The sequence below is a fragment of the Trichechus manatus genome, unplaced genomic scaffold (genome assembly GCF_000243295.1).
Source record: "Trichechus manatus latirostris isolate Lorelei unplaced genomic scaffold, TriManLat1.0 scaffold00213, whole genome shotgun sequence".
NCBI lineage: Eukaryota > Metazoa > Chordata > Mammalia > Sirenia > Trichechidae > Trichechus > Trichechus manatus.
The window spans coordinates 2,933,294-2,961,067 of record NW_004444149.1 but is presented as its reverse complement, the minus strand read 5'-3'; the positions used below and the strand labels follow the sequence as shown (position 1 = coordinate 2,961,067).

The 27,774-nt window shown below is 46.4% G+C and overlaps 1 protein-coding gene across 10 annotated transcripts; it reads right to left on the bottom strand.

The window, feature by feature from the left end:
* Window positions 1-803: 803 nt before the first annotated feature.
* Window positions 804-27,016, bottom strand: TPM3 (tropomyosin 3). Of its 10 annotated transcripts, none has more exons than XM_004388573.2 (9): window positions 26,888-27,016; window positions 26,190-26,315; window positions 15,314-15,447; window positions 13,675-13,792; window positions 13,480-13,550; window positions 12,772-12,847; window positions 11,363-11,425; window positions 11,120-11,189; window positions 805-1,497 (listed from the first exon to the last, which is right to left on the bottom strand). In XM_004388573.2, exons 1-9 carry the CDS (start codon window positions 27,002-27,004, stop codon window positions 1,415-1,417), a joined length of 858 nt encoding a protein of 285 aa, XP_004388630.2. In that variant the 5' UTR covers window positions 27,005-27,016; the 3' UTR covers window positions 805-1,414. The 10 variants fall into 10 exon arrangements, with proteins under 10 accessions (XP_004388632.1, XP_004388630.2, XP_012414579.2 ...); XM_012559125.2 differs by lacking the exon at window positions 12,772-12,847 and adding an exon at window positions 12,135-12,210; XM_023742584.1 differs by lacking the exons at window positions 12,772-12,847; window positions 26,190-26,315; window positions 26,888-27,016 and adding exons at window positions 9,990-10,068; window positions 12,135-12,210; window positions 21,313-21,532.
* Between the last annotated feature and the right edge of the window lie 758 nt (window positions 27,017-27,774).

Below are 27,774 nucleotides of genomic sequence, written 5' to 3'. Positions count from 1 at the left end.
TACCACCCACAAAAATCTAGTTTTTCATCCAAACCTTACAGCCCCTCTGGAAAAAGCACATTTGATTTAGTAAATAAAAGTCAAGCAGGTCAGAGGGTGGGAGGGACTGGTTCTTTATTTCAAAAAGACACTTGTCAATTTTCAGTATCAAAACAGTTGCACTATTGGTTTCTCTTTCTCCTCGTTGGCCCCCAGAAGAGACCACACCAAACGAGTACATTTTAAGCCAATAAGCTGCAGGATGCACACCTAACATACCTCACAGAAACCTCACCAAAAAGGGGGAGCTGGGTGGGGGAGGGAATTTTAAAAGATCAGCACACTGCCAGCCTACAGACTGTAGAGAGAACTCACAGCCAGATGGGGTGGCCAGTGCACCCCAACCCCAAAGAAGCAAAGTTGCAAAATAATAGAAAATTTCAAAAAAGTTTTGTACATCAGATATTCAAGATTTCTCCAGCACTGGCTGATACAAAGCACTCTGAGATGGCACTGTGACAGACAGCAGCTTCAGACCCAGAACAGGGTGACGAGATGAGTTTCATATGGCTAAATCAGTGGCAAAAACGTCATTTTCTTTTCGGTCTTTTTAAAAAAGGAGGCAGGAGAGCAAATAAGTCGTCACCCCAACAAAGGGGCCCATGATCCATTCTGTGAGTAGTTGGGAAGGGGGTAGAGAAAGGATGGGACAATGGTTTGGTCTCGGACAGAGGTCTCATCATATTAGTTTGGTCGCTTCTGATGAAAAAAAATAAAATAAAAATCACCTTGCTCCAAGATACCTTAAAGCTGAAAACCTGAACAGCGCTTTTTAAATTTTTTTTTTTTTTTTTGGCTAAACTCCTCCTGGAATCACCTTCCCGGTTTGGCTGGTGCTTTGTACAGACCAATGAGGGTTCCCACAGGGGAGTCTTTCCCTTGGCTGTGTTCAGCTCTCAGTAAGGCGGGCTCATACCTCTTTCCCTCCTCTATGGAGAGGGCAATATGCACTAAGCTGAAAAGTTACCTTCCGAAAGTAAGAAAGGGATTAGATTGCTGCTTCAGAGCCGTGGAGTTATTTGGAATGTTTTACAAACGGTTGCTACGACCACAACAAAGGTAATTACAGAATGTGGACATCACAACAGGCTTCTAAAGACATTCGCGCTGCTGTGCTCAGTTTCCCTTAAATGTTGTTCCCAAAGGTGCTCAGCCCCTAGCCCAGTCGGGATCTCTGGGGAGAGGCAGAGACAGTTTGGCAGGAAAAAAAAAAAAAAAAAAAAGACAGGATTTGGGGGAGGGTGGATGGAGAGAGGAGAAAGCAGCCTTCCAGTTAAAGATCAGCCCTCAGTTTAAAGGTCAGCTTCGGGCAGGCTGGCCTCAGGCGAAGTTGGGGTCAAAGGGAGGAGCAGCGGCAGGGCGGGACTGAGGTGCTCTACATCTCGTTCAGGTCCAGCAGAGTCTGGTCCAGCATCCTTTGTGTACAGAGGTGTTCCTCTTTGGTGCATTTCAGTTTATCTAATGGGGGTAAAGGAGAGAAGTTACACACACTAGAAGCAAACTGCAAATTCTGCCCCCTCTCTGAGAATTGCTCCAGCTGCGGGGAAGATGGAGACGAATAAAGCAGCCGCTTTCTCACTGGGTTCTGCAGGGTTCTGCAGGGCCACTGGCTTGCCTTCTGAACGTGTAGGTATTGCCCTACTTCCTGGCGGAGGGAGCTGGGGACCTTATCAGTCACTTCCTCTCCCTCCCACACCCAACCAAGGCTTTCAGCTTTCAGTCGCTGAAGGAGCAGGCCTTAAACTTCAGCCATCCACTCTTCAGGCTTTGCCCACAAGAAAATGCCTAGTAGAAATGGCTCACTGGGGTTGACAGGCATATTGCTACCAGTAAACACCAGAATCTCAGTTTGAAAAGAGTACAGGAGGAGCTTCGTGTACTACAGGCTCTCTCTCAAAAGCAGAGGAGAAAGGAATAACTGGCTGGGGAAACAAGAGCAACCCCATGGCTAAGTCAAACCCTCTCTAAACAAAACAAAGCCACAAACACCACCCAGACATACACTTGCAAGCAAAACCTTAACTGAGATTTTTGCAGAGCTACTGTCCAGAACTAGAGTCCCTGGGTGGTGCAAGCGATTTAAGCCCTCAGCTGCTAACCAAGAGGTTGGTGGTTTGAGCCCACCCAGAGGCACCTTGGAAGAAAGGCCCAGGGATCTACTTCTGAAAAATCAGCCATTGAAAACCCCATGGAGCACAGTTCTCCTGACACATGGGGTCACCATGAGTCAGAACTGATGTGATAGCAGCTGGTTTATTTTTCTCTGTTGGTTTTATTGTCCACAACTAGCCTGTAACAGAACTACTTGCAATTAAGCACAAAACCAGAAAAAGGAAGCTAGAGGGAAAATATCAGGAAGAAAACCACCAGCTGGACATCAACGAGAATCTAACCTGCCCAGCAAGGAAACCACTGACTACTCTGAGGGAGGCAGGAAGAACAAATCTTCCAGCTCTGAGAAGGTGACGGTGACACAGACCCTCACACCCCACACCCTCTTCCTTCCCTTCCCTTTGTTTCCACCCAGTCAAAAGGGCCCATCCCTGGGCCTGCCGATGAAGCAGTTACAACATCTTGTCAAGTCAGTCCTTTTATTGTTAGAAAACGTCCATGCTGGGAACACATCCTACAGTCAGTGCACAAGTGAAAGAAGAAAGATAGCAAACAGCAAACCCTCCCGAGTGTTAGCACTGCAGCTCTCTCGGGTCCCTCCCTTCATCACCCATCATCTCTTGAAAAGGGATATAAATGCATGTCTTGACTGTCCCAACTTTACAATGCTGTGAGGAAATCAACTTATAAGAAGCTTAAAAAAGAAAATACATTAGAAAGTATCAGGAAATATTCTAATGGCCCCGATTAAAAAGCAGCTTAGTGCTGTGGTTTGCTTAGGGCAAAATTATAACTTTTCAAAAGGCAGTCAGCTTTGTGCTGGGGTCCGGGTCAGTGGCGTGAGCGGTAAGCTCGGTTTAATGGGCATCAGTGAGCCCACCCGTCAGTCACATAGATCATGCAGCGTTAGCTTCAGCTCGTTAGAAAGCAGACGGTTTCGCTCAAGTTGGCTGTAGAGACGCTCTGCAGCAGCAACGGAGAGGGGAAAATGAGAGGAGAGGAAAAACAGGAGAAGAAAGAGAAAAAGGGGACGTTAGTAGAGCACCAGGAATAAATTTTGAGTCTTTTAACTAGCTGGTATATATAACATGCATCTGGGAGGCAGGATGGATGCAAGGAGAATTCAGACGGAGGGCAGTAAGAGTCTGTCAGTTGGTGGAAAGATGCCCAGACCAACGGAGGAATAAAATTAAAAAATCAGACTGACAAGTTGGTAGGACAGCATTTTGCAGGAGAAAAAACACCTCCTTCACGGTGTTTACTTCCTGGGTTGAGAAACTGAGATAAGTGAAACAGGGCAAAGGAAGGAATGCAGTTGGCGTAGACGAAATCCATTTACAATAATCGGGATGTGGGACAAACCAAAGTGAGCAGGTGAACGCTCTTCTGTAAAAGCATTCAACACAATATTATTAAAAGTATACTGGGATAAATAGCCCTGCACCCACTCAATTCTAGACCTTCTAATGCTTCTTCTCGTAGGTGTTATATGACAGACTCCTCTTAGCAGCCTAGCCAATAAATATTCTATTTTGCCTTCTTTTCTAACAGAACCCCAAATCTGTGAGGGTCAACAGTGTGCTCAGCCCCGGGGAAGGCAAATTACTGGTCTAAGCCAATCAAGACTATCTTGTTCTGTTTTCCCAGCCTCCCTTGCAGCTAGGGGTGATCATATGATCAAGTACTAGCCAATGAGATGTAAGGACTAGTCTGCTGAAGGCTTCTGGGAAAACTTTTACTTTCTTTCTTCTCTTGAACATGGATGTGATGACTGGAGCTGCAGAAACCATATTTCAGCATTAAGAGAAACTCAGAAACCCCAGCTACATCAAGCCACATCTGCTCATGGCCAGACTGTTTATGACGTGAGAAAAATAATCCAATATTTATTTAAGCTACTGCTGTTTCTTATAGCCAAAATATTCCTGATGCAAGTAGTTGAGTGCTCCAGTCCACTGGCTTTCTGTGTGTTCTCTACCTGGAGCACACCTTAGAGGTATGGAGACTCCAAATCCATACCACTGGCACCAGTGAGATGGAGATGGTCCCAATCTACTCCCAGTATCGGCCTCTGAAGTTCACAAACATGTTTCTTTCTGTGTTTTACAGTCTGTTTCTAAATGGTCTCCCAAGTGTTAGCACTGTAACTAACAGTGTTCAAAGGGGCCTGAAAAGGTACTTTCCTGTCTTAAAATCAATTTACACCTGTGGGCTGACTCAAGCATCTTGCTTTCTGGCCTAGGATTTTCCTGGTTCTACCCAGAAGCTGGGGGCCAGGATGGTCCCAGTAGTACTTCCACTTTATGTACACTTTCAAAACAGAAAGCATACACGTGTAAAAAGAGCCTAGTAGGGAGGAGCCAAAAATAATTGTTGTAGTAGGAGCAGAATGAGGGTGATTTTTAAAAACTGTATTTCCCATTAAACCAGTGGTTCTTGATAAGAGTGGTATCACCGCTCCCACACTTGAAAATGTATAAGGGCAGGTTCTGGTTGTCCCAATGACTAGAGGGCCCTACAGACATTTATTGGGCGAAGGACAGCAATAAGTAGGATAGTTCTGTACAACCACGAACTGTCCCACTCTAAAGGCCAAAAGTCTACAATTAAGAAACACTACACTAGTCTCTAAGGTCCAGAAGGCCTGAGGTTGGGCCTGTCTTGTTCACCGGCAGGCACATCCCTGACAAATAGTAGGCATTCAAATTTGTGTTGAAGTCTCACTTCTCACACTTTCTGTGGTGTTATGTTATACACAGATCCCATGTACAGCCTGTCTCTTCTGGAGTATCCATAACCAACAGTTTGTGTGACTCCAATTCCTTGGCAATTTCTTGGCAAAGGAGGCTGTTATCAGGATTTTACCCTTCAAAACAGTCTGGCTAATGAGGGTTTTGTTCCATTTAGGAAGAAATAAAGACAGAGAAGGAATGGGACCATTTTATTGCCTGACTAAATCTCAGAAAGCAGAGTTCTCTCAGAACCGCATGAGGTCAGGAAGACAGATGTTTTTTTCTCTCACGTTGAACTTAGTAAGACTTCTAACTCTATACTCCCTAAAGCCCCCCCCCCCAAAAAAAACCAAACGCATTGCTGTTGAGCCGATTCCAACTCATAGCGACCCTATAGGATAGAGCAGAAGTGCCCCATAGGGTTTCCAAGGAGCAGCTGGTGGATTCGAACTGTCGACCTTTTGGTTAGCAGCCAAGCTCTTAACCACTGCACCACCAGGGCTCCCTATACTCCCCAGTGACTAAAAATTCAGTTATCAGATACCAGCTCATGAGCTAAGAGTTCTTGGTTCTCAGTTAACAGCAAAAACACAAAGGTAAGGCAGAGAACCCACTTGGTCTGCTGTTCCTTTCAGTCATGCCTAATTAGGGGACCAATCCCATGAATTCTAGACATCCTTAGGCTTCACTGATCTGAAATTTTCATTCTGTCACAGAAAAGGGGGAGGGGAGCCTTGGAGCAGAGAAGTCAATCTGCTTTAAAGCCTCAAAGTCCAAGGAATGAAGGAATAAAAGGTAGAACTGATTTTTCTTTTGATTTTTTACTTCCTCCTTAATTTTAAGGCTGGGGAGTATTCAACCAATACTTCCTCAAAGGAAAGATCTGGGTGGGGCTCATCTAAGGCTGTCAGTTTCACCATTAGATAACACAGGGTCCAACCATGTTTTGTTCGCCATCCCAACAATGGTAACAAGGAAGGGAAAAATGGAACCGAACACACCAGTCTTGACCTAGGAAGTCAGGTGCTTGCCCTGAGATTACTAAGGATGCTTGACCCTATCCACAGAGCTAGCCAAGGCTCAAGTAACACAGAGTGGCTTCTGGAAAGATCTAGGGCATCAATGAAAGAGTTTAGCATGACACAGAGTAGTTCCCATTTTACTGCTCCTCTGGCTTGCCTATCCCTATCCCTGTTCATTCTAGTCATGCCCATGAGGAAAGATAGGAGCTCCACCCTTCTCCCAATCTCTCTCCATCCTCTCATACTTCTTGCCTTTTTAAGAAGCCTTTCTCTGTGCCAGGGACAACTCCTTCTACCCAAATATTAAACATCTGAAACTGCACTATCCAATACAGCAGCCACTAGCTACAGGCAGATATTTAAATTAAATAAAGTTAGAAATTCAGCTACGCTACCCACATTTTGAATGGTCAACAGCCCCATGTGGCTAGTGGCTACTGTACTGGATGGCACGGTTAAGGAACATTTCCCTCACTGCCAAAAGTTCTATTGGACAGCATTTCTCTAGAAGGCTGTACTTATTGTCTTTATTTTCTTTCCATCAGGTCTTCCATCCACTGAAATATGGCTCCCTGCCTTCACCTTGATGCTCAAAATGCACTCTCAAATTACTAAAGTATCAATGAATGTCCCGTCTTATCTTCCTTCTGCACTTGTCTGTTGCCTTTGAGAACCACTGGAAATCATCCAGCCCTTAACTTCTAAAAATACCCAAATAACTCATTCTTCTTCTATCTCTCCAACCAGTTCCATTTGGCTTCCCCCTCGCACTGATTTCCTCCTGGCTTACTTCTTTTCTTTTTCATTTATATTTACACTTGTGCTTTAGGATTCTTCATGAACTTCTGTAGACAAAACTGCCTGCCACCTTTGTGGATTCCCAAATCTTTCTTACATCAACCCTTCCTCCTCCTCAAACCCCAGTATTTTTTTTGGTTCACCTGGATACCTGCTAATTTTTCAGATTTATGTTCTTCTCTACCTTCCCCTGCCTTCCCAACCCAGGACCACGCTGAGTTCCCTACATCTATGATATCACCATTTTCCTTGGCTTAAAAATCAGTTATCCTTGACATTTGTTCCTTACATCTAGTGACCAAGCCCTTCAAAATTCCCTCTTCAGTGCCATCTTGCTACTACCGTTACTCTAGTTCAGACCCCGACACTGCTGTAACCTAACTTAGCGTTTCTCGAAGTGTGGCATATTCACTGCCAGGGGTATGTGAAATTTCAGGTAGTATACATTTGTGAACTAGCTGTATTTAATTTAATGTGCATTAGGGGGAAAAAAATACCAGCGCATCAAACCTTTGATTTCATGATAGAATTCCTTAGAGTAAGAATAAATAAATTTAAAAACAAGAGTAAATTTGAAGAAAAACAATAACATAGGCAGCACACGAATATGGAAACAGCCATGAAAAATAGTACCCAAAATGACTGAAATTTGGGAATCTTAACTGATGATGAAGTTCTCCCCTTCCGATACGTTCTTAACTCAGCTGCCAAATTAACTCCTTACACGCTACTTGGAGCCCTGGTGGCGTAGTGGATAAGCTTTCGGCTGCTAACCAAAAGGTGGGCAGTTCAAAACCACCAGCCGCTCCTTGGAAATCCTATGGGGCAGTTCCACTTTGTCCCTACAGCGTCGCTATGAGTCAGAACCAACTCGATGGCAATGGATTTGGTTTGCTGGGTTTATATGCTACTCAGACCATAATGTTACCTACTCAAAATCTCCAGCGGCATGCATATCACCTACCATAAATAAAATTTAAAACTCTCCAGCCCAATTTCAGCACACACCCCCAGCCCCAACTCCATCTAAATCTATCTTGATAGCCGCTGTGTCCTTCCCTCTCCATGCCTCTATTCTTTCTCTTCTCTTTGACTAGGATGCTCATATCCACTATCCCTCAACCAAGCTCTGCTTGTTAGAAATCCAATCTTTTGGTACCAATGAAGATGAAGAGGCAACTTTTCACATGTTTATTATGTACCTATTACGTACCTTTTCCATGAGTCCTTCCTAACCTTCCCCAGTGGAATCAATCTCCCCTCCCCTCTTGTGGCACTCATGACACAGTAGCTTTAGCTTTATGCATGTTCTCTGCCCTGCTAGACTCTGAGTATCCCGAGAGTAGGGGTGTGTCTCCATCTTTGATTGCTCCTCTCCAAGCTTTGATGCCCTATGCCTAGTAAATACCAATAAATGTCAACTGAATACATGAATCTGTACCTTAATCTCAAAGGCTATGTGATATAATGGAAATCTGAATTTGATATGAGATCTAAAATTTTAAGATTTGGCAAAACTTCTGCACCTAGCTGTATCTAGGTAAAAGAAAAGCAAGTTTTAAATACATACTCTGCTGAGAAACACAAGTACTAAGTGGGTAACACTTAGGTACTTAGATAACTCCAAGTGACAGTTCCACTATCCAGACTGAACCATCTTTGCTGGGTAATTGGAATAGGGGGCTTCCGAAATGTTGATACTTAATTCCACAATATGAACCGGGAACAATTTTACTGGCATTTACCATATGTATTTATATATGTAATACACCCCCATGTTCGGATAACTTGAAATATGTATGATTGGTTTAGTTTTCCCAATAATACCCATTTATTACTTGTTTTATGGCCCACTAGCATGCACTAGCAGACAAATGCTAACAAGCTCCAAATATGTAAGAAAGACTTAAAGAAGAAAACATAAAACTGTTAAAAATTCTACCGATTCCGTTTTTTTCCTGTGTTCTGGGATGATGTATTTAGTCAGTTCTAGTGGTAACGTATTTGGGTCCCCTGGGTGCTCTGTGGATATACCATCTGAATCACTGGTCGAAGAGGAGAGGAAGCATTGGGAGGCACTTCTATGGTCTCCCAATCTTACTATTTCAAAGGAGGACAGAAACCTTACACGCAGGATGGTTTAAGAAGCTGGAAGTAAAGCACTCAGATGATCTCGTTCAGACTGAGGAGTAGGACTAGAGGCCTAACCTAAGGAACTTCTGATAGTCCACCATTCTGATAGACTCAGATGAGCTGAGCTGAAATGTCAGGAAAGAACAGACACACACAAAGGTGGCTTTGAGCACATAAGTCAGAGGAGGGAACACTACAATGGCTGGTCCCCACATCCCCAAGGCTCCTTCTCAGGGACAGCAGCAGCTCTGTCAATGACACAAATGCAGGGTGGCAGGAGGCTTCCAGCAGCTTAACATTTTAATTTAGGGTGGGGATGGAAGAGAACACATAGGTTGCTTTGTGCCCCCCAGCCCATTCTAATGCCTTGGGGACCAGCCAGGCTGACCCAAATGGAATCCAGAGTGAGAATGGGGCGTTGGGTCCCCCGAGGAAAGGGGGCAGATCCAGAACAGGGCAGAAACAGCGATAGTTATCTGTATGAAAAAGTAAGAAGGAGACTCTAGGTGAGAAGGACTAGCATCAATCCAGAAGCATATTTGGGAGAAAGGAAGAGGAGGCAGCAGGAATCATAAGAAAAGAGCCAGACACCACAGCCGGAGACATGTGGCTTCTTTTCAGGGTTAGTGGGAAAGATACAAAGAGGCAGATTAGCATCAAGGGTCAGGGATCCACAGCAAACGGATGAAGCCCCAACTCTCTGTAGTGCTGTTTACTAGCTGGCTCACTTCTGGGGCTCAGCGTGATTCTTAGGTGAATTTGGTAGTTCCTATCCTGGACGTTTCCCCTGAACTTTAATATCAGGGCATGAAACACCCAGGAGGTCTGAAATTTTTATATGTTACGGCCCAAGTCACTGGCTCTCTGGGCCCTATTTACTTTGTCTCTTCCGAAAAATAAACAGAAAAATCATGGTATAAGGAAGGGACTATGAATAGAAAAGTATTTACCTTATATGGATCAGGGTTCTACCACAGATCCAGTAATAAACGCCTCCCCAGCTTTTGCCAAACAAGTAACCAGCACCAATATTTGGAAGATAAAGGTGGAGATTCCAGTTTCCAGAGGACAAAACCAAAGCACACTGGGCAGCCTGTCCCCCCACCCATCCACCAGCCAAGAGCCCAGCCCCACTCTCCTGTCAGATAGTTACATAGAGGTCATGTCATTGAGGGCGTGGTCCAGCTCCTCGCTAATGGCCTTGTACTTCAGTTTCTGGGCATAGAGTTCATCTGGACAGGCACAGGAACCACAGGGAGGAGCGAGGGGGCACAGTAAGAGATACCAGAAGCAGATGGAGAGAGGGAATCGTTAGAAACTAGGAAGGGTGTGACCTTGGGTCTCAGTACCACAGTTAGGAGAAGTCTATACTGGCAGCCGTGACCGGCCACTTTCACATCCACTGTCCCCTAGGACCAACTGGACTTCCTGATACCTCTATCTGACTGCAGCAAGGGCTGGGAACCTGAGAACGGTCATGACTGGAAAGTCATACGTTACCAAATACACTCAGGAGGATGCCACTGCCACCCAATTAACTCACCTCCTAACGATGAGAATGCTTTATTTAATGAAAACAAACAAGGGAAAAAGTACACATCAACGTTCAGATGGTTCTCTGCCTACCAGGTGTGACCATTACTCTTGACCCCTTTGTTCCACGGGTTGCCTCCCCAGCCTGTGGAGAGCCGCCTCTCCAAATTCCCCCAAAGTAAGACTATCCAGAGTGTACCAAAGAAGCAAGTCTCAAGTGTTCTCAAAGCCAAGTACACTTTCCCTTGTCAGGGTGAATGCAGTTGCCAAATCGTGGGGACAGGAAGTATTCAGAAAGCCCCTGGTATGGTCAGCTCTGAGATAGTCACTGCACAGCTTCCTGTCTTGGGGAGGTCCCCACAACTTGAATGGTGAACCAGATTGACAAGGGCAGTCACAGGCTGACATGCGTCATTATTGCCTTTTAAAAACATGGTTTCCAATTCAACCCACAGGCTAAAGATTTAAGACTATTAAATTGGAGGTAAATGCACCAATTACCAGTCTTCTCAAAGGGAAGGAGGCATATTTCAAAGCATAAAGTGAAGTCTTTTGAAAGGAAAAGATTAAACGTAAAAATCCAATTCTAGGGTTTGACCCACTTCACCTAGCTGTGGCAGAGGACAGGGCACAGGATACGTGCCAAGTCACTACCACCTCCCTTTGGTGTCCAGGAAAAGAGCTTAATGGTCACTGGGCAAGGTCTTCTTTCATATGCCTCTATTTTAATCCCTCTCCTAGGTTCCATACCTTCCAAATCGTCAATTGTCTTTTCCAGCTTGGCTACCGATCTCTCAGCAAATTCAGCGCGGGTCTCTGCCTGGGGAAATATGAAAACAGTTAGAATCAGAGATGGACAAGGCAAGAGAAGGATCTCTATTTCTTCCACCTTCTAGACTTTTCAGAACCAAAGCCAGCCAGTCTAAATCCACATTAATGCCTTATCTCCACCTCTAAATGTTTTGGGTCCTTCCGTAGAACCCCTCAGCTCACCTCCTTGAGTTTATCACTAAGAATCTTTATCTCTTCCTCATATTTGTCTTCTTTTTGAGAGTACTGTAAGAGAAGTAGAATAACAATTTCAGAGGACAAATTACACTGACAATACCCCCCCATCCCAACTCACATTTGTTCTTACATCAAATATCCTCTAGGATTTAATACTTAATGTACTGAATGGTCCATTAGAAAGAGCAAGGCCCATTCCTGCACAACAGGTCTTTAAAATCCACAAATCTATGGACTTAGGGCCATGATACTCTCGGATCAGAATCCCTTAATTTTTAAAATGGATCTAAGCTTTGATCTAAGTCAAAACTACCCAGGGAGCTGTTTTTCGTTCCTCCTGCTTAATGAACAGGAGCAGTGACATCCCAAGGCCACATGGCTGCAACAGTTCCATAAGGAGCAAGAGAAGTCATCTCCCCTGACCGCTCGTTAGGTCTCAGGCCCGGTTCCCCTTGCCGCTCCCATCTGTCTGCTAGAAAGCCCATTAGGGCCCGTGATCACTGTCTTCAGTGTAGCTGCGTCAGTATGAGGAGAACTCGACTCCAGTCACCCGAGACCATGAAGCTATCTCAACTCAAGCAACCCAAGGTCACAACAATTGGGATTAAACCCAGAAGCTGGATAGAGGGAAGGCACTAGGAAGAGAGCACAATACTTCTCACTGGATTATTCAAGGAATGGGCACCTCCAGCCTTTCATCAAGGGCAGGGCTGGGCCCCGGCCCCAAAGCCTGTCACTTTCACAAACTAGCCCCTACCTTCTCCGCCTGAGCCTCAAGAGACTTGAGGTTGTTGGTGACATTCTTCAGCTCTTCCTCCAGCTCAGAACACTTACTGTGAATGTTTTAAGTATCACAGGAGAGGAAAGGGGAAAAGGAAGAGAATAAAAAAAGGGAGAGAGAGACACATATAGACGTGAATTGAACCTATATGTAGAGAGAGTTGCAAGGCATCCTGGGGAAGAGGAGTTCCCAGGTAATCTGAGCAAGCAACAACCCTCCTCCCTCTACCACAGAGCATGTGAGGAGCTGGACCCTCCAGGGCAAGGATGCAGAGTGTCTGGATACCAATAAAGGAAGCACACTTCACAGAAGTCACTACCAGGAACGAGGCAGAACCGCTGCCTGGAGGGGAGGGGGGAATGGGTGCCCAACTCAAAAACAGTCCCCCAAATCACCCAAGGGAAGGAGAGACCCTGTGGAAAGGCAGTGAAGCAACTGGGAAAAAAAGAGATGAAAAAATGCCAAGTAAGTGGAAGAGAATGGAGCATTCCATGAAGAGATGAGAACGCACACCACAAACCAATCAGTGGAGGGGACGCAGCTGCAAAATAAAAACAAACCAAACAAAACCACACCGTACATGTAACCTCTCTGTGGGTTTAATGGTTAGTACCTTTTCTTCAGCAGCACTCAGACACTTCAGGCTCTGGTCCATCAGTCTGATCTGCTCATCCATCTCTCGGCAACGGCTATTAGTGACAGTCACGGGGATGGCGCAAGCCAGGTTGTGGGGAGGGAAAAAGGTCACAAAGAACATAGCGAGAAAACAAGCAGCAAAACGGGGGAAAAAAAAAAAATTACAAAACTCAAAAAATGGAGAGACAAGACTACCATGGACATGGTATGTCATGTCTGGGACAGGGGGATGCAAGGGAAGCACAAATACATATGCATCAGCACCAGCACTGACTTTGTTATACAAGGCCCAGGAGGTGCCAACAGCATGGCGGTTAATGCCTGCCCCTGCCCTGAAGTTCCCCAGCAGGTAGGCAAAGTGGTACAGAGACCGGATCTTAAGTCAGAGCTACTTCAATGCCTCAAGGAAAAACAGACACCTGGGAGAAGGCCCCAAGAGGCTCTTCCAGTTAATGGATCCCCATCTATTAGTCTTTATCTCCCCTCAATTTGTAAAAATTGGAAGCCTCATTCATCACCAGGAGAACCCAGAGGCATTTGTAGAGTCTACAAAAGCACTAACATACTCCCACCTGCTAGGCCTCACGTAACAAGGTTGAAGGAATGCCGGTTTATTCACATTACTGCCCAAGCCAAAGGGGAAGGGACAGAGTGGTGTGATAGATATGGGGAGCAAGATACTCACGACTCTGCCAGCTCAGCTCGCTCCTCTGTGCGTTCCAAGTCCCCTTCAATAATCACCAACTTACGAGCCACCTACCGAAAAAGACCCAGGCTGCAGCTCAGTGAGGTAAAGAAGGTGTTATTTCTCTCTTATGAATGACTCTTTGCAGAAGCCGGGCATCACTGAAGAAAGAGGGACAGGCAGAAGGGACCTTACCTCTTCGTACTTCCGATCTGCCTCTTCTGCAATATGCTTAGCTTCTTTGAGTTGGATTTCCTGTAGTTCCATCTTTTCTTCATCTTTTAAGGCTCGGTTTTCAATAACCTTCATACCTCTGCAGAAACATGAAGGACAAATATGGTCCTGACAGCCTGAGGAGTCTGTCATCAGCTCCGTCCCAAGGACTCAGGTTGGATCCTTTAAGTCTGGTCCTCTCTGCTTGCAACTCAGAAGGAAATCCCACTGCATCACCTCCCAACCTTAGCTTACTTTGTTTAAAATTACTTTCCCTTTTTAAATTGGTCAGTTTATAGAAAACATCAATTACAAAAAGGTCACAGGGTCTAGGTAACATTTCCTGTCTGTCTTTAAGGGAAAAGAATATCCAGAACAGAAGCAAAGAAGATCCTTTAAGAGAGACGTTACTATAGGTCTATAAATTTTTATAAAAATAATACATGCTTATGAAAAAGAAATCCAAGTCTATGGTCTAAGGGCACAAAGCAAAAAGTAAGTCTTCCCACTTCAAGTCCTACTCATTAGAGGTAACCTCTTACTTCATATTCCATCCAGAAATGTTTTATATCGATACAAGCAAAACCTCCAATCCCCTCATCCCTACACCATTCAACTTTTTTTCCTCACTTTCTATAACTTGGTATTCATTTTCACAGCTGTGCTGTGTTAATGTGCTCCCAGCGGGGCATTTTTAAACTCTGAAAGGCCTTAGTTCAATCCCATGCAAGTAGTTACATACCTTTGTTCTAGCTTAACTCACATGTGGCAAGGAGTCAATCGTTTATTTCCACAAAGATGACCTGTGATTTGGTTTAAGGGCTCTAGTTCTCATTCCCAGCCATGCATTAACAACAGAACTTTAAAAACATCAATGCCCAGGCCCCTATCACAACTGATTCTAACTTCATTGAACTGAGGTGGGATCCAAGCATCCAGATATTTTCAAAGCCGCCCACCACAAAAGTGATCCTAATAATAGAGCCAGAGTTGACAGGGCTTGTTAAAACAGATTGCTGGGCTCCACCTCCAGAATTTCTGTTTCAGTAGATCAGGGATGGAAATGCTGGTGGTATGGTGGTTAAGAGCTTTGGCTGCTAACCAAAAGGTTGGCAGTTCGAATCTACCAGGTGCTCCCTGGAAACCCTATGGGGCAGTTCTACTCTGTCCCATAGGGTCTCTTGAGTCAGAATCGACTCAACACCAATAGGTTTGGGGTTTTTTTTTTTGGTTTAGATCAGGGTTGGGAGCAGAGAATTTGCATTTCTGTTAAGCTCCCAAGCGTTGCTGATGCTTGATGCTGCTGGTTTAGGAGCTCGCTTTGAGAACCACTGCTTTAGGGAGACTAATCTCACAAAAGGAAGTTTATGAGCTACTAAGTGGCATCCATTCTAGTGACCCCATTCAAGGATCATTACGTCAATTTATAGAAAACACCAATTACAAAAGGATCACAGGGTCTAGGTAACCCTTCCTGTCTGTCTTCAAGGGGAGAAAATATCCAGGACAGAAGGAAAGAGGAGCCTGTAAGAGAGAGGTTACCATAGGTCCATAAGGAAATCTTGGTCAGAGCCCTTGTGAACCTCTTTTGAAATCCACACTCTGAGGCCCCTCCACACACCTCTCGCTCTCATCGGCAGCTTTCTCCGCCTCCTCCAGCTTTTGCAGGGCAGTGGCCAGACGCTCCTGAGCACGGTCCAGCTCCTCTTCAACCAGCTGGATCCGGCGGTTCAGGGAGGCCACCTCAGCCTCAGCCTGCATTTGAATGACAGAATGGGAAGGGGAAGCAGAAGTCATGGTGAAAAGAGGTAGAACTAAGACAGGAAGGTTAGAGTTGACTACCAAGAAAAGGCCAGAGTCTAGCAGGGTAGAACTTGCCTTAACTCTGGTTCAGATGAGCTCCAGCAGGCATGATCATATATATCTTCTCCCTTTCCCATCAATGAATTCCCATACGTTCCACAGGAAGCATGCTCTAAAACTTAGTTCCTGTGTCCAGTCCAGTGACAGTACCACCCCCTTTCTGGGCTCAGTTCAAATTCCTGAATACAGTGGGGTCAGAAAAGGTAGCTAGTGAAGGGTTCTTTCTGTCTGAGGTCTGGCTTGAAGGTGTGTCTTACCCTTCAACAACTTTCTTATAAGTATCTCATAAAGCAGAAAAATAAATGAGGTTTCTTAAAGAAGGAATCTTGGGATTATCTATTATTTGCTATTTAACCAAGTTGTTAACTCTCTGATCATCTTAACCTAATATACCTGGAGAATGACTAGACAAAGAAAGAGTGTCCTCCAGAACAGCCTTCCATACTGGAAAGCAAAGAATAGAAACTTGGGGGTACCTACCTCCCCATCCCTTCAACTTGCACCTAAATTTTTTTTTTCTGTTTTTTTAAGCTGACAACGAGGAGATTCTTCTGGCTAAAATTATCCACTGTGATGACATGAGAGAAAAAAAAGGGGGCAGAGGGAATGTCTCCTCCATGCCCGCAGCCATTCCTCCCAGTTTCCTAGCTGTCTCCTTTCTGCTCCTCTAGTCACCCCCTTAGCTTCGTCCTCCAGGACAGCTTATGACCATCCTCCCCCTGCTCTGCTGTGCAATTAGGCACCAGCTCGAGTCCAGGTAACCCCACGCTCCTCGCTGGCACTGAACTAAGAGACAGGGAAAGGAGGCGGCGGCCCCCACGTTGATCAATTCTCATGGTAGACAAGCCTCTCTCCAAAGAGCACCCTTTTATCCCCACACTTTCACTGGTGGCAGGTGTGCCGGCAGCCACAACCGTACAAGAACTGAATCTGCCCTGCACATCGCCCAGCTCAGATGCTTATCCAAGGGCCTGGCGAACACGATCTCTCTTCTACAGCCCAGATTGTGCCTGAATTCTATTGCCCTGATTTCCTCCTGGCAGTCAGGGGTGGTGGCAGCTACAGAAATAATCTGGGCCACCAGCCCCTATGGGGAGAGATACAGCCCAAAAGACTCCTGTTAAGAATCAGGTTATTTGGCACAAAAATTTCCACATACAAACAGGGGAAGGGTCAAGGGACTGGGGGGTGGGGTGGTATAATCTAACCATCAGGCTACAGGAATCGGAAAACCGAAAAGTCCACATAAACTGAAACGCTAAAATTAATAAGAACCCGTTTGTCTCGACACTATTCAAAACACCACAAAGACAAGTATTCCTGGTGCTGTCTCTTCCAGGAAAATCGATGTCCTAGGACAACATCCTTCACCTCCCAAGCCCAGCAAGTCTGACCAGTCAAGATTACATACGAGCAAGGCAGACTATCAGGCAAGAACCGGAAACCCTGCCAGGCAATGACCCCCTCCCCTCCCCCTCAGGTCTAGAACTGAAAAATGAAGAATGGAACTAGATGTGGTGGAAGCTTAGGAAATGCAGGTCCTCATCCAGCTCACCAGCAGTTACCCAAACCAGAGGAGAAGATAACAGGCTATGGGGGCGGGGTGTACAGTTTCCATGACAACAAGCTGGCTCAGGCAGCTTCTCCCACAAATCAGCATTTACAATAGCATTCTTCGCAAGGCTGAGAAGGGAGGAGGAGAACACCCATCTGGGTGCCCTCACAGGAGCATGCGCACATGAACAAGCCTGTATCAAAAGCAGAACCCAAGATGGGGGGCCCAGCGAAAGTTTCAGAGACCCTGTTGGGGGGGCGGGGGGCAGTCGCTGTTCTCTTTTTTTCCTCCTCCCACAGAGGATCAGTTCTCTTCACAACGAAACAAGATCTGATACTCTGTTTAAAGGAGTAAGGGAAGACACCTATTTTTCCTTCAGGTCAGAACCTATGCACAAGGCCTGTCCCTTTCAGGTCAATAAAGCTGCACCAAGGAGATGGAGTGGGACTAACTTTTCCAGACCAGACCACCCATGACCCTGGGAAGCATTAAGGTTGGAGCTTTTCCAATTCCACCCAAGTTTAGCATGCCTAGATGTGGTAGAGGGTGAGCAAAAAACAGGAAGACCCTCAATGATTTGGATTGACACACACAGAAAACCTGTTGCCGTGCAGTCGACTCAGACTCGTAGCGACCCTACAGGACAGAGCAGAACTGCCCCATAGAGTTTCCAAGGAGTAGCCGGTGGATTTGAACTGCCGACCTTCTGGTTAGCAGCAGAGCTCTTAACCACTGAGCCACCAAGGTACCTGGACTGACACAGTGGCTGCAAAAATGGGCTCAAGCATAACGATTGTGAGGATGGCGCAGGACCAGGCAGTGTCTCCTTCTGCTGTACATAGGTCGCTATGAGTAGGAACTAACTCAAGGGCACCTAGCAACAACAAATGTGGTTTTGACCTTTCAGCCCGCCCACCTATGCCCACTTGGAGGATATACCCTGAGGTTCTTCACTTCAGGTAATAATAGGATTCTCTACTGCCCAGAAAGCAAAGATCTCACGGGGGGGGGGCTGGGGGGGGCAGTCAGGGACAATGATGATATAGTGACAATTCAGTCACGATAGAAAATGGCCGACAACAGCTTCAGTTATGAAATGAGTTTTGTTTAAACGCTACCATCTTCCATTCCAAAGAGATTCCCCAAGCACACCCCATCTCTTAAGGCAAGAAACTGCCAGGGCACTGGTGCTCTGAGGCAGATCAGGGCCAAGGACAGAAGGGATTAGCCTAAACCTGGCATTCAGACACTCTGGGGTTTCTCTTTTTAGACAAAAGCCACAGATGAAACGGAAAAGAGCGATGGAAAAGTTAGGCTTGGGCTCTGTGAGTGAAGGGCTGCTCCAGTTCATTGTGCTCACAAACGTATCTACCCAGGGAGATACTGTGTCCTTGGGGAATTTAAATTTCACCAGGGGGGAGAGGCAAGTTGGAAGGAAGGGAATAGAGCTATCTCTGCTCCAGAGTAAACAAAGGTGGAGTCTAAGCAGACACACTCAGAGCAAAGGGCTACTTGCCCTCCCCCGAGTGTGTACGCTTGTATGGGGGGAAGAGGCAGGCAATCAGCAGGAAAGCAAATCTAAACCAAAGGAAGGTGATAAAGGCAGTCGTTCTGTCCACCAGACCCCACAAATAAGCGAGTCACACAATCATCAGACATTCTAACCCCTGCCAGAGACTAGGAATTTGGGATTAAGGCCAGAATCAAAACTGCTGTCCAGAGCCCACTCATTCCCTCAACAGTACTTCTAAAAAACAAATAAGGAAAAGACATTTAAATATTATGCTGCTTGCTGGTTACGTTTAGCAAGAGGTGCAAAGGAAATGCAAAATCTACAGTGGATCTGACAAGTGTTTATAAAAGGTCAATCTCCAGGCCAAAAGCAGAAGAGAAAAATGGATACTAGAACAACTCCAATGTCTCAGCTGTGGACTCCTCTAGCTTCCCAACAAGGGTGGCTCGGATGTTCACAAAAAGCAACCAGAAAAATAACTAAGTGACAATCACACTAACAAACACATGAGATACCATCAGGGAGTGAGCGTGCTGAGCTTCTGGCTGCAAACCCCACATTCCAGGATGCCATAAGAAGCCAACAGGCAGCCCAAGCACCCCCTCCGTTCCCACAGGTGTCTCCGCAGGAGGGGATCAAAGTTCACTAGAGCAGAAAGCCAAAAGATTAGGATCCTTCAAGCCCGGGAGCAAAAGACACTGGTTTCAGCAATAGTCAACAATTACTCTACTTCCCCATTTTGAGGACTTCCTCACTAGCCCCAGCTTCATAAACAAATGTGGCAGCAAAGGAGCAGCTGAAGAAACGTGTAGCTGCTTGCTCTGCTGCCTGTCACCTGAGTTACCAACGGTGGAAAAAGGAAGCCACTTTCCTAGAAAGTACCAAATCCTGGGCGGGGAGGTGGGCTGGGTGGGGGACAGCAGTTTTCACATCACCATCCATCCCAGAACTACTCCCAGGATGCCCATATTTAGATGCTGAGCCGGACTCTGCAGCTCGACGTAGGCTAGTTCCTTCAGCCATCCTCTGTCTTCTCCTTTAAGGCTGTATGGTTTCCCAGAACAAAGGGGATGGGAAAGTGTCCCTAATCATAAAGTCACCCTGCCAGCCCATCTCACTTGAATGGATAATTAGAAGTTGCTGGCATACTGAGCAGGGGAAAAGTCCACCTACGAAAAGGTGACTGAGGAAGACAACAAGCTCCCTGCATTTCCATGCCCAGTTGTAAAAAGAAGTGAGTATTCCAACAATTTTTAAGTCTTACCCTTGGTCCTTGGTAAGCAGCGTTCCCCCCGTTTCCCACCCTTTTCTGAACTCCACTACCTTCCCCTTCAAGAACATTAATTCTGAGCCACTCCTCAGGGAAACTAAAAAGAAAAAAACTTACCATGGCAGAGAACAACAAAGAACACCAATAAACCACACGAGTTCTTTCATTAGGTTTCCGAATTTTAGAAACAGTTACTTTCCTTTCCAGCCTCAAGATTCGCCAAAACCAAAGCCTCCACCCGGGTCGGCTCCACCCACTAGACTGCACCCTAGGCCCTGCAAAATCTTAGGGGTTACTAAAACTAGTCGACCACTTCTAAACAGAAAGGGGTCTCAATCAATCTCAAGAATCACCACTCATTCCACCAACATTTCCCCACTTTCAGTTGCGGAAATGTGAATTTTTTTAAGACACTGTGCTGGATAATTGGGAAAGTACCAGAGGAACATCACCGGGGGTCCCCCGGACCTCATTATTCTGTCTCCATCCACCACACTGCCCAGGTCAATCAGAAACCTTGGCAGAGAAAAGCACTTCATTTGATTCTCTGCCACATACGCTTATCAGCTCTGCTTGCAGGAAGTGTTCTTAACCAGTTCAGCTTGCACTGATCACACTTCAGAAATAAAGGCCTAACTCTGACAGAAGCTCCTGCCTTCCAGGTCATCATGGGTAAGGCCAGACAAGTTAAGTTGGCTCCTCCATTTGCACTAACCTAGGAAGTAAAGTACCACCTCTTCCCCTCCAGCCTCACGCCGACGGATACAGTGGGTGTGGCAGTTGCAAGGGTTCCCCCTAAGAGGAAAGAGCCCCAGGCTGGAGGATGGGAGGCGGTGCCGCGGCCTCAACCTCCTCCAGGGAGGGCACCGCGCTTCCTCTCAGCCGACTGCTGCCTCATTTCCTGAGCAGGAGGAGGGAGCGGAAAAGCTGCCAGTAGACCAGGCTGGGGGCTTTCCGGTGGTTCCCACCCCCTACCCTGTCACAGTAGGTTAGGCCCTGCCCCTCCCAAACCAGAGAAGTACCCACCCACTCCACCCCTTGGGCCGGAAACCTCAAGAGCAAAGTCCTCCCCCTTCATCGGGTGGTGGGGGAAGGGAGAGGCCGCTGAGCCCCTCCCCCGGCCGCGCCCGGCTCCGAGGAATTGAATGAATGAGCTGGGAGAAAAGAGGAAAAGCACTCCCCAGGCTCTGTGAAGAGCAGTTCCTTCAAAGATCAAGCCTGCTCGTCCGAGCAACCCAGTTCCCCCCTTGCCCGTCTGCCGCCCTACTGGAGCTAAGCCCCACCCAACCTCCGGGTTTCAACTTCATCTCTGAGCCTGCTGGCCCCCTCAGAAGGGTGCTGTATCGCAAAAGAGACCCAATTCGAGCTCCCGGGTGCTCCAGCGCCGGCCCTCCCTCATGCGCCTCGCCCTCTCCGTACCTGCTCCCGGGCCCGCCTTTCCCCCTCCACTTCCCGCTGGAGGCGCTCGGCCCTCTCCTCGGCATCATCGGCCTGCTGCTGCAGAACCTGGATCTTGCGCTTCACCGCCTCGATGGTGGTGATCCCGGCCATGGTGCCCACCCAGCTTTTGCTCACGCTACGGTTCTCGCCTCCTCCGCTCCGCGCAGCAGCCGCTTCTCACTCCCACTTCCGCCTGCTGCGCCCTGAAATACCGGAACTCACCCACCCTCCCGGATGTGACGTAACCGCCGCACACACTCCCACCCCCAGGCCGGCGGGAAGGCGGCACACTGGAGTGAGACCCGCCGTCGTAGATAGGGGTGGGGCTGCTCAGTCGCCCTAGGCGACCACTCCCGGCCTTTCCCCTTTCCCCTTGGGCCAGAGAAACGCGGGCGGTGTTGGAAAGAGGTAGGGCTACTATGGCAACCGGAAGGCGCGTCGTGGTTTAGCCTCGCTGACCAGGCAGGCTGTCCATAAATGTTGGCCTGTTCGCAATAATTGCGCTGGCTTACACTCCCTCAGCGGATCCCTCACTCCCCCAGGGTGATTGGCTACCACTTACCCGCTAGGGCTCCGTGTGTCCTCTCCACAATGTAGACATCCTACAAGCCTCTACTTCCGCCCACCCCACAATAGACTCCAAAACTAGGTTCTAAAAACCTCAGAGACTTTCTGGGCCTCATCTTCGAAAAGATCCCCACTCTGCAGCCTCCTCTCGAAGTTGGCTCAGGTAGGCTCTCTCCCATCTCCTGAAAATCATTGAAGGGAACTATCGGGATGGAAGAAACGGGCAAGTTGGCAAAGTTCTCATTCTATTTGGCATCAGTTATGAACTTCAGTATTCCATTTAGGATACTGGTCTTTTTCCCTGTTACTTTTGAGAGTCTATGCACCAGCGCTTCACGGACCTGCCAGCTCTCCAAACCTTGAAAGATTCAGGACTTGGTGATTAATCATCACTTCCAATCTCATTTGTAGAGGAGAAGATATACCTTCATTCTATCAGGAAGGAATCCTCTGTTACTGCCCACTGTTACCAGATCCTTGGTGCAAGAGCAAGATATGAGTGCCTGGGAAACTGTCCTGTGAGAACGAGCCTCTATTCTGTTATAGCTTTCACCAGTTTCACTGCCACTTCTGTTTCTAGTACTGCAAGGAGCTATGTATGAGTTAGAAACTGTCTCTACAGGCACTTCATGCAGGACTTCTGGAAATACATAGTAAAGAGACTTGAGAATTGTACTATCTTCCCTCCTATTTTGTTGTATTCCTGTTACTTCCCCAGTAAATAATAATGATAACTCTTTCTTCTGTGCAACTCTTTTTCCCCCTAGAGAATTAGGGTGTGGAGCAACACTTAGAATTCAGACTAACCCCTGAAATATAGATGCCGGCCTCAATGCCTTGTTCTGAGAAAACTTCTTCCTGAGGCTCTGTCTTCTATCTCCTCTTGGAAATGCTGAGTAATGAGACTATTCAAAGGGAACGACCCAGACAGACCGTAAGTAATTTGCTCAGTAGGGTAACCTGTACACTTCGATATTCCACCCAGGAACTAAGAAGGAACAGCAGAGTTCTGAGCCTCAATAAACTCTATGTGATGGCCTAAGAATGATTCCAACTTGCTCGGGAGAAGTCTGATTGGAGGGACCGTGGTGGCAGAAGTGAGACTTTGTCATCTGGGTGCTGATCATCAGGGGGCAGTATTGTACCACCCTGTGCCTTAGGAAGAAGCAGCAGAAGACCTTGTCCTAGATAAACCAAAGGAGTGTGGAGAACTTCACTGCACTCCTGAGGCTGGTAGATTTGAACAGATAATTTCTTGATCCAGAGAAGCAGGTGGGCTGATTCCTGATAGCCTTTAAAAGCATGATGAATGGGCAGCAAGGGGCCCAGTGCTATTGTTTCCCTGTGACCAATAATACAACAATATACCAATAGGTGTAAATGTCCCTCCCTGCCGGTCCTCTCCCCACCCCTCTCACTTCCTATCCCTAAAAAAGGGGGCTGTGACTTTATGTCCTAATTATTGCATTCCTCTTTCCCCTTGTTTCTCGCTACAAAACTGCTGATTTCGTCTTGAATTAAAAAGATGTTAAACTTGAGGAGGCAAAAAACAAAGTTTGGACTAACCTTACCACACCCTTGCCCTTTCTTTGTTCAAACAGTTCTAGCAAATCTTACACTTTCCAGAAAGGCTTCCCAGATAACCAGAACTCCTGTGTAAACATGTAGTTATTAACTCCCTCCTCCTTCCCTTCCCCTTCCATCTACGTTAAGGTAATATGCTCTGATTACTTATTTATTAATCTCAAGGGCAGAAGCTGAGCTGTTGACTTCTTTTGTATTGGACAGAGTATCTGCTTCCAAAAGGTATATATATATATATATATATATTATGCTGCTGCTGACTCTGTCCCTTTTCTGCCTAGTCTCTCAGTTATCTTTGTGGCAAATGTCAAGGTTGAAAATGAAGAGAATTAGTGATTGGAAGATAATATGAAGTGGAAAAAGAGGATTTCAAATGGGAAAATTCAGCCCTAGAGGAGCTGAGTAATTGACTTTAAACCTTGTTGCCTCTTCCTTATTCATCAGCTTCTCCCAACTCCCATGAAAAGCTCACTTTCCTACTTTAACCCTTTAAGGCAGAGGTTGGCAAATTTTTCTGTAAAGGGTCCAATAGTAAATATTTTCGACTTCGTGGGCCGTTGGGTCTCTGGGGCAAGTACTCCCATTGTAGGGAGAAAGCTACCAGCAGACATGATTTATTTGTATATGAACGAGCATGGCTGGGTCCCAATAAACCCTTATTTATAAAACCCGGCTGCAGTTGGATTTAACCTACAGTTGCTAGTTTGCTGACCCCAGTTTTGAGGAAAGATGCCTTTTCTTCCTGCTTCCTTCTCAACCTACCCTGCAAGACTTCTGCCTCCTGCCTACAACCTTCCTCTTCTGTTCTTCTCTTACATCTCAAAGTGTGTGATACTTACTTGTTGGAATAGCTAGTAAGTGGGGAGAGGTCGAATGAGTTTTGTACCCACATTTTACATGTCGAAAGGTTTTGGGGGGATTCCTGTATAAATGTGAGGCTGCTTCGTTCAAATGAATATACTCAGTAGACCTCGGTTACACATAAGATCACCATGAGTCAGAGCCGCCTAAATGACAACAACGACAACAAGGACCCTGTCTAGGTTGGGGGTGATATGTGTGTACGTGTGGGAAACGGAGCAGGAGGGACAGAATTCATCCCCAGGAAAGTCCTTTATCTTCCCCATGATATTCACGTATTGTCGAGGGCCTCTATGTCACTCATCCTCTCCTAAGATCTCAGGTTAAACTTTCTGTTCTTTTCATTGCCCCTGGAAACACTCCCTCAAGCCCACATACTAGCTGCTTCAGCATAAGGACTGTCCCAGAGAATTATTACCCAACATCTCACAAAAATGTTATTAACCTGAAATTGTACCAGTGTGTGAAAACTTCTCTCCTTATGCCGGTTTATTATACCAGTTTGTGAAAACTTGTATCCATATGCCAGTTTATTGTACCAGTTTGTGAAAACTCTCCCTGTGCCCGTTTACTGGAACCAGAGATCTAAACATGCATACACAGAACCTCAAATAGGGCAACTCCAGTGGGCCGTCAAGTACTCGCCCAAAGCCGTTGGAGTAATCCATGCTTTTTGCAGTTTTCCAAGAAGGGAGAATTAATAGTTTGCAGTGGCCTAAACATTTGGAAACTCTGAGTCCATATAAAGTATATTACCGCTTTCTGTCTCTAATCTCTGGCATCACACATTCACCCTTACCATTTCCCAGGGCCATTGAAAGTGACAGAAAGCCAGAGAGGAGACAGAAACCTAATGGCAAAAGCTTGAGTATTTGTGAATGGCCCATTCTTTCCTCCTAGCTATCTTCCAAAACCACGTGTATTTTTAAGTAACATATGCTCTTATTTTCCTATTAACTCAGTTTGCTGAGCGTTAACTGTATCTCCATCAATACTGGGACATTCTTCTGTCCCTGTTAAGATTCCTATGGTAGTTTTCTCCCAGAAAACTTCCCTATCTGGTCTCTCAGTTACCTTTGTGACAAACTTCAAGGTTGAAAATGAAGAGTATTATTAGGTGATTGGGGGATAACATGAAGTGGAAAAGAGGATTTATCTCATATTTGATGTGGGAAAATTCAGCCCTAGAGAAGCTGAGTAATTGACTCATGGTCATCGAGTAAGATCTGGTGGTGACACTTTTGCCCTCTAAGATTCCTTCTTAGTTTCTATTATAGTCTTTCACCCTAAGGACCTCCCTGATGTCCTAGGAGCAGTGCTTTGTATGGCATCTCTGTGACTTGAGATCAGACGCCCAGATTGGCCAAGATAAATAAACCCATACAGGGCCAGGGTCAATGAGACCGCCTTTGTCCTGCTGTGAAATCCAAGCTGGCTTTGTTGGGTAGTTGGGAGATGAGAGATTCCCTATTAATACACATATCTACATGCCAAGCCTTGGACACAAAAGCTAAGAATGTGTCATGGGGGAGGGGTGGGATAAGGGATAGCAGCCTGGATTTGGAGTCTTCTCCTTTTGTCCAGTTCTTGGGAAAGATAATTAAATTCCTAGGCTGGGGGTGGGACAAAAAGATGAGACTTCTACGTGTCTTTAAGGAAGAAAATATATGTCATTCCAAGAGTATACCAGTATGTGGTTAGATGCAGAGATGTATGGGAGTATGTATATCTCTCTGTGGACCCACAAGTATGCATATGACAAAGTGTGTTTGGAATTTAGTCACATATTAACATCAAGATCTATATGTGTGGATTAAACCTAGGCCCATCTCTCTAATACTCACATCAGCTGCCTTCTTCTCAGCCAGCTCCAGCTTCTCCTGGGCATCCTTCAAAGCCTCAGAATACTTGTCCAGCTCATCCTCTGTCCCTTTCAGCTTCTTCTGCATGGCTGCCAGCTCATCCTCCAGCTGTAGGAGCCCGGAGAGTCACACACATATACACAACAGTACAGTCTTGGACCCCAGGCTCTTGAGCCCTGATAGACCCCTGAGCCCAGCCTTTATGTTGCCATCCTCAGGGAGACACACTTTTTCCCCAGCCATTTCCAACCTAATGCCCCAGGAGTTATGCTGTGGCCTTGGCCTGTGACCCTGTGTTAGGTTGGTTGCTGGATTTCCATCCAAGACCCTCGCGTCCAATATCTAAAGGCGTAGATGCCTGCGACTCCATTCAAGGGAAGAGAGATGCTGCCTGTCAGGCTCCCACCTTTCTGGGTTCTTCCAAAAGATGGTCCACCCCCACTTAAATCCAGCAGACATGCTGTGGCTCTGAGGGGTCCCTGACTTTCACAAGGTCACACAGGTAGTCTGAGGCAGATACCCCAGATGTTCTCTGTCCCTCCAGTGAAGCTGGGGAAGAAGAGTCCCTCCTGCCTAAAGAAAGAGCTGGCACCAGTCGTCACTGCTTTTCCCATGAAAACTCTCTCCCATCTCATAGTCTTATTCACCAGCAGGTGAAAGAGCTCAATGCCAGTGCCTACCTGTTTACTTCTTTCTTCTGCCTGTTTCTGCTCAGCTTCAGCTTGTTCTGCCCGATCCAGAGCATTCTCCTTGTCCAACTTCAGCATCTGCATCTTTTTCTTGATGGCCTCCATCATGAGCAGGGGCTGTTGGGCTCACCTGTGGGCACTAGAAACTGGACACTAGGTCGAGAGGAAGGGATGCTGTCTGAGTGACTAGAAGTTTCCCAAACTTAAGCCTTTATCTCTGTTCATGGCTCCACCTCTTATGCCTAATATGGCCCTTCCAGCTCTCTCCTAGAGGAACACAGGGTGAGACACTTTGATGGACTGACATCACCAGCAAAGAAAAATGAGAACAGCTGAGGCTGACTTTAGACAATGGAAAATGGGGGAGGGGAGACTCTCGCCAACCCTGAAACTTTCCACTTATTCTAGGCAGCTCTATGGGTATTTTACAAGAGCAGAGAGAGGGAAAGAGAGAACATTGATATAGAGAAGGGAGGGGTACATTGCCAATTTTAGAATAGCAGTGAGTTTTCATCCAGAGAGTCTCAGTTGCCCTTCAGCTTTCCTCTTACTCTCACCCGGACTGAGTTGGATGCTGATCAGACTCCACTGATAGAGTTTTATCTTTTGATTCCTGGTATCCAGGGAGCTTGGGCAACTGTGAGGAGGAGAGGTTACTCATAATCCTTCACAATTCCCTTAGATCCCTAGATCAAATTCCTTTGCTATTTTGCAAGTCCTTAATAAGCAGGGAGACATCATTCCTCCCTGCTAAGAACCACAGGGATGGAGTAACTTGGGATCTGGAAGGCCATCTCAGAGCTTGAAGTAGGGTAGGGAGAGAAATAGGGTAGAGTTAGAGTGAGCCAGACAGAATCATGCTGTTTTCTCATTAAAAA